Genomic DNA, 22,811 nt, shown 5'->3' with positions numbered 1-22,811 from the left:
GAATTACATGAGAAGATAATGTTCTTGCAAATTGCCAGCTAATGTCTGTTATACACATGTTGGTGTGTGTGAGTTGTATATACATAACACTTTCTGTCGTTGAATTCATAAAACTTTTGGATTCATTACCTAAACATCAAGTTAAACTCATGAATTCATAACAGTTTCTCTCATTGAGAAGCTTCTGTCTCATAGCCAAGTTGCTGGCAAGATTTCTTTTTTCTAACATGTTTCATCTCTTCTATTAACTCTTGTTTTCTATAATGACAATTTGTTAAGAAAAAAAAACCCAAAATACAAAAGAGTTCTTACTACATTTTCATGTAACAGTCATAATTTGTGTTTATAGTTTAACAAGTCAGAGAACATTTCGACGGTACCACCTTTGTTGTAGTTCATTTTCCAGATGCTAAGATCTGCAATTTGGCTGACTACATGATTTGGCTTGAGTCATATAAGCACATCAACACTTGTAAATCATGATTTAGCATTAGAAAAAGGAAAGAAGTCTTTGCTTAAAGTCAAACTACAGTTAACCATTGGGTTTCAGTTAAAATAAATTCTCATTATTCAGGAAGATACTTCATATGTCCTGCTTTTCCTTATTCTAATTATGAATTATCTTCTTCAGTGCAAGGTACCCAAAGTACAATAAAGGAATGCCCTATGGTATGCCAGCAGCAAAGATTGCTGACATAGCACTAGCTTATAAGCTATATTTACATATCCTTCATACCTGGATTTTTGGTTGGTTAGGGGAGATTCAGTTTTATAGGAATGTAATTGACCAATATAACAGATGAGGACATGTCTTTCCTTTCTCTAGACAACATGCTCGAAGATGAACAAGGGGTAGAAATTGGTTATTTTGGAAAACAAATATTTAGAGATATTGTGAACAGAACCTTGGACCAGACGCATGCGTGCAATGAATGAATCTGCACGACCACGAAATACTCGCCTTTCTTCTTCCCACCATTTCTCTTTATCCACATCCAATCCTTCAGCTTCATCACTGCATGTCTTCCCCATCAAAATCTTCCATACCCTATTTGTCTCTCCATCCAGTTCAACCTTAGCCCGTGGGCGCTGTTTCTTGATTATATCAAAGGGCCCATCATATGGAACCATCATATTGCCACCAAAAGGAACAAGAGCATTTTGTGGTTCAGTTGCACTGTGCACCTGCCCCTCCTGTAGGTCCAGTTGTTGTATCTTCCAAATAACATCATTCATATCATTTACATATGGAATAATTGCTTGAGACACCGGGTTGATGAAGGGCAGTTCTTGGACACTGTTTCTAATCGGGTAGTCTTGTAGGGGAATGATTTGACAATGATGCAAATCCTTTTCTGGAAAATCTCCTCCTGATGCAGTTGATCCAACAGATTTTCGCTCCAGAGAACTATAAATGCATGGCCCAAGCTTATGCTCATGATCCACATCTAAAGGCATGATCTTGACGAGAAGAGCTTGTCCATTTCTTGGATGCCTTTTTCTTTTCATCCTCTTACATTTGGCTGCAAAAAAGGTTCTGCTGCATGCTTCAGGTGGCATTTCAGGAGTTGGCAATAGGTGATTGCAGCCTGTGATGGAAGCAATAGAACTTAACTTGCATGCTCGGACTGGTATCTTTGATCTCTTCTTTGTTGGTCTTCTGATATGGTTAAATGTCAACATGCAGTCTGGAGATTGCAACTTATCTGACGTCAGCAACTTTTGTGCATCTGCAGATGCAAACTCTGTGGAATAACATTGCATAAATTGATGATATTGTAAGTCTTGCTTTTCTGTCCTCATCCTTTTTTGCCGCTCTTGAGAGTATGAACCATGGCTGCTTGTTTGATCAGATCTGCTAGCCTGATTTATCTCTTCACTGCCCTGCATGAAGTGGGCATCTTTTGAAAGTGCACAACCAGTTTGAGCACTATCAATATGACTGTAGTCCCTTTTCATTCCTGCCTTGTTATTGTCATCTTTGACTAATATAAAATCTGCCTTTCCAATTGGATTTACCCGCTTCTGACAGGTTTGCATTTTTGCCTGTTGACCACAAATAGATTTTTTGATACTATTTCTATTGCCAGCAAAATTCTTTGAAGTTTCTTTCAATGATTCCCTTTTAAAAGACTGAGCAGGTGGGGTTGGAATTTCTGGCAACGTTATATACTCTTCCAGCATTTGGTTTAGTGAACGAGTGAGATCAAATACTAATCCGGCTGATGAATTTTCCACAACCACTTCTATTTCTTGGCTGAGCTGCAATTTTGATTTACTTCTGGAGGTAGCAGGAGTACGTCTAGGTCTCCCTCTACCCCGAGATTGTGCATTGTTGATTGTTGATTCTAGGCATTCATTTACTGGTCCACCTTCAGATTCAAACTTTAACCTTTGCCTGACTGGTTTGGTCCCATTTATGACATGTGGATCAGCACTTGTCCCTTCTGCATTTGATCTGCCAACAGTTTCTCTTGCAATATTTGTGGATGTGTCCAAAGAATTTAGGCTTTTCTTCTCCCGGCTCTTACTATGATTTCCATTTTTCCTGACTGGCATGGGGGTAAGAGGATTTGGTGTTGCTGGCTGCGGAGTTTTGGTTGGCTTGCCTTCTTGAATAACCTTTGGCATGTACCTTTTCCGTCGTGTCTTTTGCCTTGGAGTGCTGTTCAAACTTATTCCTGGGTAATTCCTTTGCTCATCCTTTCCAGATTCCAATTGTTGAGCAGCCAATGATGTTTGAACATGCTGTTTGACTCCCTTTGGTGAAGAGGCCCTTTCAATTACAGTTGTTGGCACTAAGCGATTACAGTTAGAGCATTGATCATCTAGCTCCTGATTTTTTACCCCATCAGTTAACTCTTCACCAACCAGATTAATCAGCTCTGGAGGGATACAATCTTCCACAGTCTTCACCTTATCTGGGGTTACAGATGCTAAAAGTTTTAAGGAACCATTGTTGGCGTTCTCCTCTGCTGAACATTGCATTATGTTAGTCTCCATGTTGCTTTCCTCTACATCAACCAAATCAACCAGTTCACTATGCATAGCACCATGTATTTCTTTACCCTTGGCTGGTGTCAGAGGGGCTACTGGAAGGTATGCTTCCTCTTTCATGCTAGTGCAAGCTGCTTCCTTCGTCAAGGAATTAAGATTTGGAAGAAATGGAACACAAAGACCATCTGCAAGATAAAGTAAATAATAACCTATCTTGATTCGAGTTCATGAAAACCTACCTCAATGATAAACCAAGAGAACATGGAGAAAAAGAACTCTCTGATGAGATCTACGACCCTTGTTAGAAACACTTGAAATCATCAAGACTTTCCCATTCACCAGAAACTGATTCGGCAAACAGGATAGGTTCTTGTTGGTGCCTATCTGAGTAAAATCCAAAAGACTGGAGGATGACATGTTCTTGACATCTGCATTACCAAATACCATGATATTTCTGAAGGGTATATGCAAAAATCCTGCTGTTCGGTGGTCCATGGTTGTTGTGTGCAAACTGGCATTGAAAAGGTGAACTGGTGTTGTAGAAGATGTAGTAGCCCCTTTTGAGCTATTGAGTTCTGGAATGTGATCAACTATACCTCTTGAACTGGAGCTCAAGCTTCGGTCACCTGTAGCAGAGGCACTGCTTGGTTCAAGGGAGTTTGAATTGCCTGCTGGAATCCCCTGGTTATTGTCTGAGATTGCAGTCTTATTCTCGGGGACTGCCGTAGCCAGAACCCAAGGGCCCTTCTTCTCCAAGTCCTGCTGCTGCTTAAGCTGAGCTTCTCCACTTGTATCCATCCCAAAATCTTCCACAAAAATAAAGAATCAGCAGAATAATCCAATCTTTATCTTTATGCATGCTTTTGTGAAGCTGAATCTTCCTCTACCGCTACAACAACTGAAATCTTTCGTAGTCAGGCTAATTTGAAAAGAAATCTTAAAAAGAAAATAAAAGAGAACAAAAACGGATTAATAGCTTTATCTTCCTCGATAATTTCAGAAGGAAAACTCGATCACTGCATCTAAAAACGACTCCTCTTAGCTGGGAAGAAAATCTTTTTGCAGAAGAAATCCAATGATCCACACGTAACACATCAAGCAAGAAAAGGTCAAATGTTTGGACAGAAAAAGTTTATCTGCTGTGACAAATGAATTAATGGATGGTAGTAAAGATTTTACACAAGTGAAGCGTAGATGGAAGCAGATTTTTTTTTAGAGGGGAAAAGAAAACAAAAAAGAAACCCAATTGAAACTTATAATCCCTCCTGCCGTAGTCTCTCTCGGCCATTCCACATGAACAAGATAAATAAACTAAACAAAAAAAACGGGGGAAAAAGCAATCTAACCTCCTGAAGAAGCGCTCTCTCGCTGTACAGCGAAGAAGAAACAACGGCGAGAAAAGAAGGGGAAAAAAAATCTCACTCTCCTCAGAGCTAGGAAGGGAGGGACAAAGAGGCCAAGAAGAGGAAGAAGAAGGCTTCTGCTGAGACCCAGCCATTTTCCCTTTTTAGAGCGAAACGCATATTTAATTTAATACAAAAAAAAATAATAACAATCAATACGAAGTAAATGCCTACAGATACTATCTTCTTTTCGGTCGACCAGTATCAACGGGGCTCGCTCGCAACCGTAATCTTTTGAAATGGATATTATAGCTCTAAACAGGAGGGCGTAACCCAGAAAACTCAAGGGAAGGTATGTGACGGTTTGAGCTTGGAGGGGAGTGCAGTGCCTAACACTGGTCGAAGGTGCCGCGTGAGCCGATGAGCTCAATCTGACACTTGGCACGTGCCGCCAGAACCTGCCGTTTGTTGCTTCCGTCACCGACCTGCGCAACAAACCGTCCCCAACGCTGCTTGCCTTTTTTTTTTTTTTTCCTTTCTTTATTTGTTTTATATTTTTGGCAGAACGCTCGTCTGTTCTGCCGCTCACATTTTCCCCTGTATTTCGGGCTTAAGGTTTGGGACGTGTCATTGTTGGGGATGCAATCCTGGCCGTACGATCCAAAGGCTTTTCACGGGATGCAAACCTCCGAGGCTTGTGATTTAAGCTGGGCCGTAAAGTGTAGATAAGCTGCCGCGAGTTCTGTGCTGACGTGATTCACTTTTTCCGCGTTTTATCCGCGGGAAAGTTCATTGTATCGGCGAATACGAGTTATTTAAATTAAATATATTGCGTTCACGATCATTTACAAAAACTTATCCATTGAGAGTTCCCGCTTAAAATTTAAACTAAAGTGTTTGGATCCTCTACGATGCATAATCTTATATATCATACCCCACACATTGTGTAACGATTAAAAATAATCCAACTATCCATGATACATAAAATAAATATAAAATAAAATAAATAAATAAAATAGATCAATTTAAAATTCTGTTTGCAAGAAACCTTTTCTTATCTATAAAAGCATTCATATAAATATACATATAGGAAGAAAATATAATTAAAAATTAAAATTTAATAATTTTATGAGTGATCTAGTTTTCTGTGAATAAATTTTATAATTATATGCATGAAAAAAAGTTCCTCTTAAGTTATCCGAGGTTTTCTTATTAAAAATTTTTATTTAGATTATATTTTATTTGAATTTTAATAAAAATAATAAATAATTTTAGTTTAATATAGTTTAAATAATTTAGCTTTGAGAAACTTACTTGGACACCTCCTCAACTTAAGATCAGTTTTATTTGATAAATTAGTTAAGTGGTTCAATATGATCTCGAATTTTATTTATCATAAAGGATAATTTTATCCTCACAGGAGTAGCTTATTTATGAAAAAAAACTCTCTCTTCCCACTAACCACCACTATCCTCATCCCTCCTCTCCTCCCTCTCTATCTGATCTAGTCCCATCCGAGCCCCATCCACTTCCATCACCTTCTCATCCAAAATGTCTTCCTCCTCTCTAAATTTTACCGTCAGTCTCATCCCTTCTCTCCATCGATCCTTCTTCTCTAATCTAGTCTCGAGCCCCATCTAAACCCCATCCTTTCCCACCACATCCTCTTCCAATACATTCTCCTCTTGAAAAACTCATTATTCTCATCACTTCTCTTCACCTAACCTAGTCATAAACCCCACACACTCCTACCATTTATTTCTTCTCTCTAATCCTTCCTTATCCCTCATCTCCATCCCTTTTCTCCATCTAAACCACTCCATACAAAGATATTCCAATTCTAAAAGTCTCATGTGACTATATTGAATCACTTTACTAACTTCATGGGCCAGTTTGAAGTTTTTTAAACTCAAAGGTTACTAAGTCAATTTTGGTCTCCAGTTGAGAAAGTGTTTAAGTATTTTGTAATTCTTTATACTTGGATGTCTAACAAATATGCATTGTAATTTTTTTGTTAGTAAATAATTTTATAACTTCATCTCTTTGCAATGAGATAGACCATAGAAACCTTTGCTCTCAAATTATTGGTCAACCTTTGGTTTTTTACGCGAAAAACTTATTTGTTTTTAATCACAAAAATCATCTACAGGAAAGTTCTTTAGAAGGTCTTGGGAGATCTACTCATGAATATTGATATGGCTTGGATTCGCCATCCCTGAAATCTTGCCAAACAGCTCTGCCCACCAATTAAGTGATAACATGTGTCCACTGAAATCAATGGCCAACCAAATCTTTGAATAATCACTATTGCAGTAGAAATCCATCTTGGATCGGCTTGGTTGGAGTCCAGTGATGATCACAGATCGTCGATGGCAGGACAGTAGTGTGGCGAGACTTGCAAGATAAGTCTCCGATCGGAGTTGTCTCCGATCGGAGTTATCTCCGACAGGGAATCACAGACACTTAACTCAAATGTCTTGAATAGATGAGAAGGAGTGAACACTTTAGGAGAAAAATTTTTTCGTACCCTGAGGGCCCCCTATGGACCTCTATTTATAGGTAGAGGCTAAAGATCCGTGAAGAGATAGTTGAATCAAGTGGTTAGTTTTGTCTTATTGGACAGATTTGCTTATTGTCTCCTACTTTATTTGGAGAGATACATTCGTTATCTCCTACCTCATCAGGAATACTTATCTGAAAAATCAGGTGGTTAGTTTTGTTGGGTTTTGATAGCACAGTAGAAGGGTTAAGTGCTTAAAATTTTCATTCAAAACATCTGATACACCAAAATCCTAATATCTAGGAACCCTTAACTATAACAATCAAAGCATAATTAAATTAAACTTGGATAAGAAGAATATCTGTAGTACTAATCTCAATTTTCACGAGACATTCAAGTCTCCATCCTCCAATGGTGATCCACATAAAAATCGAACCAAAAACAGTGCTCCTCCTTCACTTTACTTCAAGAGTTCTAACCCTTAGAACTCGACTAGCTACTAGTCGATCAGACCTGAGTCTGGATCTCTCAAAATCTTCTATTGGACCTGATCACCTTCTTTTGGACCTCTTAAACTCTTTATCTTAAGAGGATTAGGCTTGTCTTAAAAGAACAAACCTTATCCTAAAGAACTAGGGTTGTAAGAGAGGGAGAGAGGAAGTGGATAAGATTTGTCTGGGTTGAATGACCACCCTCATGTGCTGTTCCCTATTTTAGCAATAGGAGGGGTGCAAGAGGGTCCAGATATACCTATTCTCATATTCCACAAATCATCGTATCAAAAATTAAGAGACTTATATGAGAAGAACTCTTAATTTTCAGATATGATGATTCAGCCTTCTCTCACATCCATCTATAGAAAAAGATGTATACAACACCCTTCCACAAATCAGATTAAATCTGATTTTGCCACATGGATAGCCTTTTGAAAGAGGCTTCTTATGGCATAAATTTCAAGATGTGAATATATCCCAACTGGAAGATATGTGGGTGTGATGTTGCAACTCCTCGAGCTTTTTCCTTCCACACATGCACACGCTAATGGGCGTATTAGGCATCCTTCTCACCTTTAGATAAATCTAAAAAACTCCTAGATAATGTTCCATTTAATGATGTAACAAATAAGGAACATTATCTGATAAAAACATTTCATTCAAAAAATATTTGAATGGCACAAGGACTCTACGATGCGAACAGACGCATTCATGCTTTCTCGCACGTGCGCCTCACTTCCAGAAGAGTTCTACACCAATTTAAAAGACTATTTCATACTTTAAAATAACTGTCAAGGAGGTTAAGGGGCAGATTTCTATGTTTTATAGGTGAGAGACCCAAAGCAGAAGGACTTTAGTCCTTCTGCATGCTAAAAATAAAGTGGGAATGCACCCTACTCCAATTTAGCACCAAGAGTCCTTAACCACTTGGACTCTTGGTTTTAGAATATGGATAAAGGCTTTAAGACCCCTATTTTGGGCTGCCTTTAAGTGGCTTAATCTAACCCAAATACTCACCAAATTGGATTATAAATTAGCAAGGATTGAGATCAAATTGATCTCCAAAGAAGCTAGAGTTTCCACATATGCTAGCATGCTTACCGAAACTTTGATTGGATCCAAAATTCCAATCAACCTTATCAAAAAGGTCTTTGGCTAATTTTTTTGTGTATGACCTATTGGGTTCCATATCTAGCTAGCAATAGATCCAGATGCAAGTTGATCTACTTTGATTATACTCCTTCAAATCGATTAAGGTCCAAAATGAGCCAATCCGAGTTCAGCAATTAGAACCCTTTCTAATTGACGATCGAATTAAATTTTTTAATTCGATCAAATCTATAAATCAAGATTGATATTTAGTAACATATCATGACTATCCAGAAGATATAAAATTTGATAAAAATATAAAATATACTCTTCAGTGGCAAGTTTTCATGCAATTCAATCCTTCGATCATCCTTGCATCTTGAATATATTAATGAGTATGGAATCATATCAAACTTAAACACATATTCATATCGATTCTTTATCAATCAATGATGACTCCAATAATGAAGTATTAGAAACTCTTTCTAATCTCCATCTCACTTTTGGTTAAAATTTTTTTTCGAGTTATCTAGTGATGAGAATTCATAGGATGCAATCTCCTCTTACTAGGAGTGATTGATTCCTTATTGATCAACTTACAACCATCGTACATATTCAACTATATTCAGAACATCCTGTATATGTCTTAATGCTATACTTGAATATGAATCAAAATATGAGTTCATATGCACAATGTTAGATATGTGTCCTAGAAGTCAATTTTGGCTGATACATTTTATAATTTTAGGACAAAATTTTATACTTGTAAATTTTTTATTATTAATAAAGGATAATTTTTATTTCAATCATGTTTATCTGTCCATGATTTGTCTTAAAAATTAACAAAAATAATTTTTATATATTCTCAAGGTGTTGAGAATTTGAGACATGCATTAATTAGTGGTTAGTTTCTAAATACTCCCGATCGAAGGATTGTCACGGGGATAGTGATCAATCCATTTGAGATTTGTGCATGGATTACCTCTCTTTTGGATAGATGAGTCTCGGATCTATGATATAGAGACACTGAAATGAGAGTGCAGGTGGTTGTTAGAAAATAATTTGCACTGAGCGTGACCAACACAAAAAATTACTTAGATATCCACTCACTCATCATTGGTTATCTCGAAGCTGTAGTGGTGTGAGTGATCCTTTGACCTGCGGTGTCATTGACTATTCACAGTGAGACTACTGAGTTTGATGCACATTTTCTTGATCCCTAGCCATTCGGATCTTTGCTGTGTTTGTTAGCTACAGTTGGTTCAAGTTCGTTCTTTGAAGTAGGATGCACCTAGATGAAATCTATCATCTTGATAGAAAAGGAGAAGTCCTATACGATTTATGAAACTGAGTTCAAAAAGTCTTTGGTCAAAGCAAGTGTGAATACTAGAAAAAAATTTTTACGAGATTCACAAATGAACTCGAGTCGAGCCAATCTTGTATATGATGATGATGAGGTCTGATGAATTCTCCATGACCTCCATCAAGTCGGAACTCATGATGGAAGGACTGAATTATATGATAACTGCATCTAGAGGTTCACACTTTCATTCTACTGGATTGTCACTATATACTGCTAGAAGTCACTGATAAATTATGGGACTTATCGGACATCATCTTGATGATCGATGACTCTCAAAAGATAGAGTTAAAATTATTCCAACCCATCGAAAAGAGTTTCGATGATATTGTGATGGAGATCACAATATATCTCACTATCAAATAGAATGAAACCTATGGGATCACACATTAAGAGATTTAATCTTGAATTTATTAATTGGACTTGTGAAGTTCTAATTGAGTTAGAATTTATTCAAATTCTATTGTGTTTAAGAGAACCATGCTAGTACATGGTTAAATCTAATTCTTCTTTAGACTTCGATTGGATCAAGTCCATAGTCTTGAACTTAACCTAAATCTATTTGGGTTTAGTTGGATGTCTAATTGTGAGCCCTAGAGAATTGGATTAAGCCAATGAGTTGGCTAAATTATTTTCTCATTATCTCTTTATTTATTTTCTAATATTGTATGTGGAATTATAGGAAAGAAGAGATGGCACCATGCCTCTCTTTTGAAAAGTCCAAGGGGTGCCAACCTTGAATTAGCGTGAGGAAGAGAGAGGGGGTGGTGCCAACCATGGATTGGCGTGAGGAAGAGAGAGGGGCCCAACCCCTCTCTTGCATTGGCATGGAAAGAGAAAGAAAGAGGAGCCACACTCCTTCTCTCTTGCATGGAAATCCTAAGGGGGCACCTGTGGGGATAATTTAGTGCAGGGGTAAAATAATAATTTTAAAATATTAATTAATCTAATTAATTAACATGAATTTACCTACACTAGGATCTAAATATGATATATGACATGCATTCATTTAAATTTGAATTTCAAATTCAAACAGTAAACACTTTACTGTAATGTGTTCAGAACACAATACCTTTGTATGGGTAGTAGATCGCCGTAATCTGATCACTGTCAGGAGAGTCTGATCGTTATGATGTAGCCACACAGCGTGTCTGACCTCTGCGGATCGTCCACATGAAGCTCTCGATCTGATCGACTTCTCACGAGTGCTAGCTCGTTGTAGAGCCCTTTTGACAGCCGATGCTGATCGAACTCCTTCGATCGATGTCTGTCGATTCTTTGGATACTTCGGATCATCAACAGACATGCTTGAGAGGATATAGAAGATCTTCCTGAGATTTTGTGGGCTCACGACACTCGTAGATCACTTTCTCTCTTCCCGAACCCCAGGCTAAAACTCTAAAAACTCACCGGAAACCTTGCACCCACTTTTCTTTCTTTTTCTCTTGGAAGGATATGGACTTCCTTCTCACGCACAAGACTTCTCACGCCCCAGAATTTTTCTCCAAAAATCTTCTACTTGTTGCACGCCCCACTCTTCTCCTCCTTTTATAACAACATCAAATGTCTTATCCAAAAGAAAGGATAAAGATGAGTAATTATACATTTGAATTCAAATCAAATTTTGAATTCAAATAGACACCAACTCATCTCTTATCCACTAAAGGTGTGAGGCGTGGCTTAAATTATGCATGGAGAGATTTCATGAGAAACCTTTTCTCATGTAATAAATGGGGCGTAAAAAAAGGGATAAGGTGCAAAGATTGATTGCCCATTCAAATTCAAATTTTATTTTGAATTTGAATGGCCAACCAATCATCCTTATCCATTCATATGGCACATTAAAGTGGAGCGTGGAGAGGGCTTGGCGTGAGGAAATAATTCGTGAGAAGTTTATTCTCATGAATTCAAATGGGTGCAATGGAAGTGAGGTGGCGCATGGAGATTGGGTCAAGGTGGTTTAATTATTTAAACCAACCTAATTGAACTAAATAATTTAGATCCAATTAGACTAATTTAAATCTAATTAAATTAGGCTTAATTAGGCTCAATAAAATCTTAATCAAATCAGAAATTGACTAAGTCCAACCCCTGATCAAATCAGGGATCAAACCATCTCGACGATTAGGTCAACTCTTAACCTAATCGGGTCAAACCCAACTGAATCCAATTCAATTGGACTTGATCCAAAAATAATTACTCAATCAAATTGAGTTAATTAACGATCAAATCACTAATTAAATCTCTCATAAATACTGAGTCCAAATCCGATGGACAATCGGACATCGAAATTCATCGATATGTAATCCTGATCGAAAAGTCCCAACCAATGGGACTCTTGACCCCGGTACCCATAATATGTGGAACTCATGATCAGAGAATCATGATTCTCGATCATTGAGTCCCAAACATATAGGATTCTACATCAGCCATCAGATCAGATAGGAACATCTAATGTGTGTGACCCCACAAGTTCAAACCTAAGCTGGTAGCACAGGAACCAATTCCTGTACTAATCGAAGTGACCATCTAGCAATGGTATCCGATGTCCGGATAGGTCGAAGAGTCGCAATCGCAACACTCAGAACCTACATGAATATGGTTACTGTATAATTCATCCTTTTGACCCTTGTGTTTAAGATGACTCAGGGTTAAACTGTCAACCCTGATCAGATCATTCGAATTGTGCTCAACTCAAACAGTCCTGTGACTCCTCACAAGGACTACCCTGGCCAAGGTTTTGCTAAATTGAAACACGACTGTACACAGCTCCTAAATTGGAGTGGTCAATCCCATCTTGACACACGCACCGACAAGTCAAGTACTTGACTAACCCAGTAGCCTTCCGTCACTGAATTAGAAATTCAGGTAGTCCAGTGCCTAAGTGCAGTGAGTTGTTTGCAAGTCACCGTGGCGGTCTCAAGTCAGAGGGATATTTATACCCATATTCCATCGAAGCAAATCTTGACAGCAGAAAAAGCTCCAGAGTCGGTCACGTTCAGTGCAGATGTACCTTTACATCTCACCTGTATGCCATACCAGTGTCTCCACACTCATTGGTTAAGAGGACAACCAACCTATATGGCACACAACAACCTATGCTTGATAAACATTGTCGTCCTTGGTAACAACGTATCATTTGGTCGTGAACAGATTTAAGGACTAAATGATAAATCCTCGTTTGTCGAGTCTAAATAGTCCTAAGGACTTCACCACAACATAGGAGTTCATTAGAAGATGAAATATTTTGTGATGAAAAATATCAAAATAATTTTTATTAATTCATAATTTATGTACATATACAAAAATGAGCACAACCGTCAACAGACTGACGATTGGCTTTGGGACACTATTCCCAACAATCTCCCACTTGGCCTAAAGCTAATCGGTGCAGTATCTAATACCCATCTTCGATTTATAGTTGTCGAACTCCTTTACCGCAATGACTTTAGTGAATGGGTCGGTCAGGTTATCCTTGCCGTCGATCTTCTGAAGATCGACGTCACCTCGATCCATAATTTTTCGGATGAGATGGTAGCGGCGCAGAATATGCTTCGTCCACTGGTGTGCCTTTGGTTCCTTCGTCTGAGCAATGGCTCCAGAGCTGTCACAGTAGAGCAGAACTGGACCAACAATGGAGGGTGCTACTCCAAGCTCGGTGATGAATTTTCTTAGCCACACCGCTTCTTTGGCAGCATCTGATGCAGTGACATACTCCGTCTCGCAAACTGAATCAGCCACTATGTGCTGCTTGAAACTTTTCCAGCAGATAGCCCCACCATTAAGGGTAAAAATAAATCCCAACACACTTTTACTTTCATCGTGATCAGACTGAAAACTAGAGTCTGTAAACCCTATAAGTCTCAAGTCCGATTCACCATAACCAAGCTACTGGTCCTTAGTATTTCTTAAATACTTCAGGATGATTTTAACAACCTTCCAATGATTCTCTCCTAGATCAGATTGGTATCTACTCACTACCCCTAGTGAGTATGCCACATCTGGTCGTGTACATGTCATGGAGTATATGATAGATCCCACTGCCGAAGCATATGGAATCCTACCCATACGCTCTCTCTCTTGAGGTGTTGTCGGACAATCCCTCTTCGAGAGAGAAATTTCATGGCCTATCGAAAGATAGCCTTTCGTGGAATTATCCATGCTGAACCTCTTCAGCATAGTATCAATGTACGTGGACTGTGATAAACCAAGCAACCTTTTAGATCTATCCCTATAGATCTTCATCCCTAGGATGTAGGAAGCTTCTCCCAGATCCTTCATGGAGAACTGTGACGACAGCCAAATCTTTATTCTCTGTAATGCAGGGACATCATTCTCAATTAAGAGAATGCCATCCACATACAATACAAGAAATACTACTACTGGACTATTAGCCCACTTATAAATGCAGGGCTCTTCTCCGTTCTTAACGAAGCCATACGTCTTGATCGTCTTATCAAAATGTATGTTCCAACTCCGTGATGCCTGCTTAAGTCCATAAATGGACCTCTGTAGCCTGCACACCTTAGACTCATCTGTGGATGTGAATCTTTCAGGTTGTATCATATACACCTCTTCATCCAGCTCTCCATTTAGGAAAGTGTCTTCACATCCATCTGCCAGATTTCATAGTCCAGATGGGCAGCTATCGCAAGCATAATCCGAATGGATTTGAGCATTGCCACAGGAGAAAATGTCTCGTTATAGTCTATACCATAACGTTGACGATATCCCTTGGCAACCAGACGGGCTTTATAGGTTTTCACCTTTTCGTCTGCACCTCTCTTCCTCTTGAAGACCCACTTACACCCTATGGATTTTACTCCTTCGGGTGGGTCAACCAATGTCCACACATCGTTGACCTTCATGAAGTCTATTTCAAATTTCATGGCTTCTAGCCATTTCTCAGAGTCGGATCTCTGCATTGCATCCATGTAGGTGATCGAATCCTCATCGTTTTCATCAAGTTTGATAGGATCGTCATCCCGGACCAAGAAACTATAGTATCTATCCGGTTGACGTGGTACTCTACCAGATCGCCTTAAGGGTGCTTGAACAATGGGCTCTGGATCTGATCTAATCAAATCCGATTCAGATTCAGCAACTTGTGTCGATTTTTTCACCTATTGAACTTCGTCAAGTTCGATCTTAGAGGCAACAGTCCCTTCACCAAGAAACTCCTTTTTCAAAAAGATTGCCTTAAGGCTGATAAATACTTTTTACTCATCAGCTAGATAGAAGTAATACCCTTTGGTCTCTTTTGGATACCCTATAAAATTACACTTGTCAGACCTAGGTCCTAGCTTGTCCGTAATTAAACTTTTAACATAAGCCGGACACCCCCAAATCCTAAGGTGCGAGAGTACTGGCTTACGTCCTATCCATATCTCGTATGATGTTTTAGTTACAGACTTACTCGAAACTCTATTTAGAAGGTAACAAGTCGATTCGAGCGCATATCCCCAGAGGGAGATCGACAGACCAGCAAACCCCATCATGGATCGAACCATGTCCAACAAGGTCCGATTCCTCCTTTCAGACACACCATTATGCTGTGGTGTTCCAAGAGGTGTCAACTGAGAGACAATCCCATTCTCTCCAAGATATGTCAAAAAATCATTGAAAAGGTATTCACTTCCTCGATCAGATCGAAGAGTTTTAATACACTTTCCAGTTTATTTTTCTACCTTATTTTGGAATAGTTTAAACATTTCAAACGACTCCGACTTATGCTTCATTAAATAGACATACCCATACCTTGATAGGTCGTCTGTGAAGGTTATGAAGTAGAAATATCCATCTCTTATACTTGAGCTCATGGATCCACATACATCAGAATGTACCAGAGCTAAGAGTTCACTGGCTCGCTCACCTTTTTCAGTAAAAGGTGACTTGGTCATTTTACCAAGAAGACAGGACTCACAGGTTGGAAGTGATTCACAATCACCTACTTCAAGAATTCCTTCTTGAGCCAACCTGTTTATCCTGTTCTTATTGATATGACCTAGCCTACAGTGCCAAAGGTAGACTTCTGACACATTATCTATTCTAGGGCGTTTACTGGAGGTTTGAACCATATTAACAGGTTGTGATAGAAAGTAAATTCCATTATTAAGTTGTCCAACAAATATTGTAACATCATTCAAAATGATATTGCAAATGTTTTCTTTTATTAAAAATTGATAACTGTTCATGGCCAAAAGGCATACAGAAATAATATTTAATAAAAAGCTTGGACAATAGTGACATTCACTCAGAATTACATTTTGAGAATTGATTACAAGATTCATGATTCCTAATGCTTGAACTGGAACTTTGCTTCCATCTCCAACTTCAGGAACCTCTCGCTTTCATCAAATCTCCTACTGACCTGCAGATCCTGCATCGAATTGCAAATATGATAAGGGCTTCCGGTATCCAATACCCAGGCAGTAGTATCACAAATGAAAAAGTTGCAAGGTGTTATCATATAAGTACCTTGCTTCTTCTTCGGCCTGTTCGGGTCAGGGACACAATGTATAGAGGCAGTTTCTCTTCCAGTGCCCCTACTTCTTGCAAAAGAAGCACTCCGCCTGGCTCTGGTCGGGCTGCATTTCTTGGTCTGACCCTGTGCAGACGTCTCAGCATGCAGCTGCACCTTCTTATTCTTCTTCTTGTTCTTCTTCCCTTTCTTAAAGGGTCGATGACCAGAAGAAGACTCTCCCACAACATTCACCGACTCCTTATGGAGCTGGTGATCCTTCTCAAAGTTCTGCAGCAACCCCAATAAGCCGTGGTAGTTCACTGCAGGCTTTGTCATTCGAAAATGAGTAAGGAAGGGAAGGTAGGACTTGGGCAGAGAATTAAGGATCACATCCTTATCGAGCTGCTCGTGCAAGGGAAAGCCCAGTTTACTTAGGTGCTCAATCATTTCGATCATGTACAGTACATGATTAGTGACTGAGGCTCCATCCCTCATCCGAGTATTGAAAATGGCACAACTAGTTTTGTGCCTTTCAACATCGTCAGGCATGCCAAAAGAGTCATTCAACATTTGAAGCATCTCTTGTGGCTGGACGTTCTCGAACCTGTGACTGAACTCATCATTCATTGCCGCCAGCATTATGCACCAGACGTTGGTGTGGTCGTTGAGCCACTTCTGGTAAGTGTCTCGGACCGTCCCTCTAGCGTTCAGGGCTGACTCCTCAGGTGCCGGATCCGTTACTACATAAAGGATCCGCTTATGCTCAAGGATAATTTTTAATTTTCGATACCAGCTATCGAAATTAGGTCCCATGAGCTTGTCATTATCTAATAATGACCGGAGCGACAGGGTAGTGGGCATAGCTGCATAAAGGAAAACCAGACCTATATTAGTACATAAATTATTAATACTAAAGACTTGGACTTTAGTCTAAAGTTTCTCCCAGTATTTTTATGAACTGGTAGCCTCAACCTCCAATTTGAGGAATTACTTTAATTCCTTAGTGGGTACTAGAAGCCACACAAACTACACATGAGCCCAACTTTGGTTGGTCAACCCATGTGTATCTATGAGTAGGTTCATAACCAATTGTTTCTCTAAATAACTTCTAGTAATTGATTTTACCCCAGAACCTAATCAATAGGCTTTGGCCTCCACTGAAAAAATCTAGTTAGGTCCAACCATTAACATGATTTGATTTGATGAATCGGACCAATAAATAATCAGGCCCGACTTTGGCCGGCCAACCTGACCACCATCAGAAAGACTCAAACCAAATTATCATATTATGAATGATAATTCCATTAGTCAATAAAAACCAGGCCTTTGGGCCTCCAATGATTATTAAACTAATGGACTCATTATTACTCACTTAATGGGAGGCTATGACTTAGTTATCAATATAACTTAATCATTTTTAGGGACCTAATAATTTTTGAAAATTTTATTAAAAGATAGATGAGAAGAAAATATCTAGCCAATTTCAATCCTCCCACTGACTTCACCAAGTCAGATTAAAAAAAAAGATTTAATTAAAGCTGGCATTAGAAGCACCTAAATCAGTCAAACTGATTTACCTAATGACATGGGTGAGCTCTAATCACCAAGTGATCTAATCAAAATCTAATTCACCAGGTTGGCCAGGTAAGTGAGATCAGTGGTGGGGATAAGCCATTAACTCGTCAGAGATCGAATCACTGCGAGTAGCTCCCGCTTAAAAACCACTGGTCAAACTGCCAAACTTACCTTAGACACCAACCAGTTTATTAGTTTTAATTTGATAAACTTAGTAAATAGGGTTCCACCGCATAGCCATGAATTAAATCCATCTTGGTCTAGTTAAAGACATGGACCCATTCAACTACAACTATTGGAGTTGAGTCTAGAGTATCCTTGACCTAATCTAATTCAATTTTTGATTAGATTTGATCAATTACTCTAATTTAGTCCATTTCTTTAAGCTAACCTTAGGTCTAACCCAATTATGGATCTAATCCATCTAACCCATTGACCCATAAGTTTATGCAATTGTCTTAGGTCTTAATTCATAATTCTAGACCTACTAGACAACACTTAATTCTTTTAATTAAGTATTTGGGCTGATGGGTCAGGGTTTGATATTTGAAAATAATTTTCAAATTTGAAAGGTTTTATTTTCTGTTCACCAAATATGTTGACTCATTCACAAATAGATCAGCATATTTCATAAATAGCAATCCTATTGCTAATTACATAACAGAAAATAACTCAATTAAAATAAATCATGAATATTCCTTTAGATCTAATCTAACACATTCATGATAAATTTCACAATTAAACTTTTATAATTAATTCATTTCACTGCTTCATCTGCATGGGATATAATTACAGCGGTACCCCTACCGTCATAGGAGACCCCATCGAATGGGAGGAGAGGGCTTTTAAACCCTACTTTTCTTCTATGACCGAACGGCCATGGCAACCAACCCAATTCGATTACTTGCTACTTGGATCAAGTATATCTAAATATATCAATTTTAAAATTTAAATTTTAAATTTTAAATTTTAAATTTCAAATTTCAAACAAATTTCAAATTTCAAAATTTCAAATTTCAAATTTGAATTTCAAATTTTGAATTTTAAATTTTGAATTTTAAATTTTGAATTTCAAATTTAAAATTTCAATCAAATTTTAAATTTTAAATTTTGAATTTTAAATTTTGAATTTTGAATTTTGAATTTTAAATTTTAAAATTCAAATTTCAAATTTTTGAATTTTGAATTTCGAACAACTTTCAAAATTCAAATTTAAAATTTAAAATTTAAATTTTAAATTTAAACTTTTAGATTACAACTTAATCTATGCTTGCAAATATATATATCATATCTAAGAACCTCTCTAATACCATTTGTGGGATAATTCAGTGCAGGGGTAAAATGGTAATTTTAAAATTTTTAAAATAATGATTTTACAGTGAAAAAATATTAATTAATCTAATAATTAACATGAATTTATCCTACACTAGGATCTAAATATGATATATAGCATATATTATTTAAATTTAAATTCAAATTCAATAGTAAACACATTACTGTAATGTGTTCAGAACACAATACCTTTGTGTAGGTAGTAGATTGCCGTAATCTGATCACCATCGGGAGAGTCTGATCATTGTGATATAGCCACACAGTATGTTTGGCCTCTGTGGATCATCCACATGAAGCTCTCGGTCTGATCGACTCCTCACGAGTGCTAGCTCGTTGTAGAGCCCTTTTGACGGTCGATGCTGATCGAACTCCTTCGATCGATGTCTGTCAATTCTTCGGATGCTCTGGATCATCAACAAATGTACTTGAGAGGATGTAGAAGATGTCCCTAAGATTTTATGGGCTCATGACACTCATAGCTCACTTTCTCTCTTCCCGAACCCCAGGCTAAAACTTTAGGGAACTCACCGGAAACCTTGCACCCACTTTTCTTTCTTTTTCTCTTGGAAGGATATGGACTTTCTTCTCACGCACAAGACTTCTCACGCCCCAGAATTTTTCTTCAAAAAATCTTCTACTTGTTGCATGCCCCACTCTTCTTCTCCTTTTATAACAACATCAAATGTCTTATCCAAAAGAAAGGATACAAATGAGCAATTGCACATTTGAATTCAAATCAAATTTTGAATTCAAATGGACACCAACTCATCCCTTATCCACTAAAGGCGTGAGGCATGGCTTAAATTATACATGGAGAGATTTCATAAGAAATCTTTTCTCATGTGATAAATGGGGCGTAAAGAAAGGGATAAGGTGCAAAGATTGATTGCCCATTCAAATTCAAACTTTATTTTAAATTTGAATGGCCAACCAATCATCCTTATCCATTCATATGGCACATTAAAGTGGGGCATAAAGAGGTCTTGGCATGAGAAAATAATTCATGAGAAGTTCCTTCTCATGAATTCAAATGGGTGCAATGGAAGTGAGGTGGCGCATGGAGATTGGGTCAAGGTGGTTTAATTATTTAAACCAACCTAATTGAACCAAATAATTTAGGTCCAATTAGACTAATTTAAATCCAACTAAATTAGGCTTAATTAGGCTAAATAAAATCTTAATCAAATCAAGAATTGACTAAGCCCAACCCCTGATCAAATCAGGGACCAAACCATTTCGACGATTAGGTCAACTCTTAACCTAATCGGATCAAACCCAACTGAATCCAATTCAATTGGACTTGATCCAAAAATAATTACTCAATCAAATTGAGTTAATTAGTGATCAATCACTAATAAATCTTTCATAAATACTGAGTCCAAATCCGATGGGCAATCGGGCATCAGAATTCATCGATATGTAACCCTGATCGAAAAGTCCCAACCAGTGGGACTCTTGACCCCGGTACCCATAATGTGTGGAACTCGTGATTAGAGAATCCTGATTTTCGATCACTGAGTCCCAAACATGTAAGATTCTACATCAGCCATCAGATCAGATAGGAACCTCTAATGTGTGTGACCCCACAGGTTCGAACCTAAGCCGGTAGCACAGGAACCAATTCCTGTACTAATCGAAGTGACCATCTAGCAATGGTATCCGATGTTCGGATAGGTCAAAGAGTCGCAATCGTAACACTCAGAACCTACATGAATATGGTTACTGTATAATTCATCCTTTTGACCCTTGTGTTTAGGATGACTCCGGGTTAAACTGTCAATCCTGATCAGATCATCCGAATCATGCTCAACTCAAACAGTCCTATGACTCCTCACAAGGATTACCCTGGCCAAAGTTTTGTTAAATTAAAATACAACTGTACACAGCTCCTAAACTGGAGTGGTCCAATCCCATCTTGACACACGCACCGACAAGTCAAGTACTTGACTACACCCAACAGCCTTCCATCACTGAATTAGAAATTCAGGTAGTCCAGTGCCTAAGTGCAGTGAGTTGTTTGCAAGTCACCGTGGCGGTCTCAGGTCAGAGGGACATTTATACCCATATTCCATCGGAGCAAATCTTGACAGCAGAAAAAGCTTCGGAGTCGGTCACGTTCAGTGCAAATGTACCCTTACATCTCACCTGTATGCCATACCAGTGTCTCCACACTCATTGGTTAAGAGGACAACCAACCTATATGGCACACAACGACCTATGCTTGATAAACGTTGTCGTCCTTGGTAACAACGTAGCATTTGGTCACGAACAGATTTAAGGACTAAATGATAAATCCTCCTTTGTCGAGTCTAAATAGTCCTAAGGACTTCACCACAACATAGGAGTTCATTAGAAGATGAAATATTTTGTGATGAAAAATATCAAAATAATTTTTATTAATTCATAATTTATGTACATATACAAAAATGAGCACAACCGTCAACAGGCTGACGATTGACTTTGGGACACTATTCCCAACAGCACCAAGTGATGGCGCCCTAATTACCTGCCCTCTTTTATGAGGGGCGTCGGCTCAGTCTGCCTTATCTGACTGGGGTGCCCCATCTGCTTGCCAAAAGAGGAGATGACTTTTTCAATTAGGTCTGATTTTTTTGGAAAAAAAATCAGATTAAAAGATAAGAGAACTTATGAGATAAGATCTAACTTTTTTAGCCTGATTGGATAATAATTGGAATCAAAAAAGGCCTATTTAAGGAGATGGTCTCCTAGGGTTCCAGAAGACTGAATTTTGAGAATTCTATACTCTTCCTCCCATATCTCCATGCCTCACCCTCTCTCTCTTCTCTTTCTTATGCCTAAGGGTTGGGCATCCATCTTCCCATACACTTAAGTTGAGAAAGTTTTCTTCTACAGCAAGGAACAAGGAGAAAAAGACTGCAGTTCAAGGGTTGAAGTTACAGTCAAGATCAACCAGTTGATCAAGGTTCAAAGAGGTCAAGATCTTACTTGGAGAAAAAGAATCTACTATGAGAAAAAAGATTCAAAGTTGATCCCGGTGGATACCTATAGAGGCCGGACACGTGTGCGGCTCAAGGGCCTTCGGATCTAAGATCGTTGGTAGCGGTGAATTTTAACCCGCGCAAAGGTATAAAGATTCAATCTCATCTTTTATTTTATTTTTAGATTATATGCATATCTTTATTTCTAGGCTTAGGTAGGATTAGATATGATCTAGTGCATGTGGGGTTAAAGGATTTAATTTAGATCTATTTTTTGCTGCGATCAAAAATTATTTTGAAATTCATACATATAATCTACCTAATTTTTGATAGTGGTATCAGAGCCACAAATTTTTTTTGATATATATAATCTGATTTCTGATTTAGATCTAAAAATATGAGTGGTTTAAAATTGATCTTGTACTGATATAAGATTGTCCTGATATAGGATTAATCCGCTATATTGAAAAGGTTGTCCTAGTACAAGATTTATAGTTTTTAAAAAATTATTTTCAAAATTTTAAATTAATATTTTAGATCTGAAATTAGATGTGTTTAATCATGTTAGATCTAAAATTAGAATGATTAAAAATTTGCATCAGACTAATATAAAGTTGTCCCGATATAGGATTTACCCTCTATATTGAAAAAGTTGTCCTAGTCTGATGCGAACTAATTTTGAAAAGATATTTTTAAAG

General features: G+C 38.0%; 1 protein-coding gene across 14 annotated transcripts in view; it reads right to left on the bottom strand.

The window, feature by feature from the left end:
* LOC105035323 (protein ROS1A) overlaps positions 1 to 4,757 on the bottom strand; it is a 78,502-nt gene extending 73,745 nt beyond the window's left edge. Inside the window, exons 1-4 of one of the 14 annotated variants that reach the window (XM_073261529.1) lie at positions 4,575 to 4,753; positions 4,344 to 4,500; positions 3,294 to 3,803; positions 906 to 3,182 (exon numbers count right to left, since the gene is read on the bottom strand). In XM_073261529.1, coding sequence (XP_073117630.1) covers positions 906 to 3,182; positions 3,294 to 3,795 — 2,779 coding nt within the window. In that variant the 5' untranslated portion in view covers positions 3,796 to 3,803; positions 4,344 to 4,500; positions 4,575 to 4,753. Of the gene's footprint in view, positions 1 to 905; positions 3,183 to 3,293; positions 3,896 to 4,343; positions 4,552 to 4,574 lie in introns of those variants that run through there. The other 13 variants (XM_029261919.2, XM_019847298.3, XM_029261921.2 and 10 more) reach the window with 13 other exon arrangements.
* Positions 4,758 to 22,811: the final 18,054 nt, after the last annotated feature.

The sequence above is a fragment of the Elaeis guineensis genome, chromosome 8, assembly GCF_000442705.2.
Source record: "Elaeis guineensis isolate ETL-2024a chromosome 8, EG11, whole genome shotgun sequence".
Classification (NCBI taxonomy): Eukaryota; Viridiplantae; Streptophyta; class Magnoliopsida; order Arecales; family Arecaceae; genus Elaeis; species Elaeis guineensis.
Note: the sequence above shows the minus strand (reverse complement) of the source record. Positions and strands in the feature narration are given on the sequence as shown.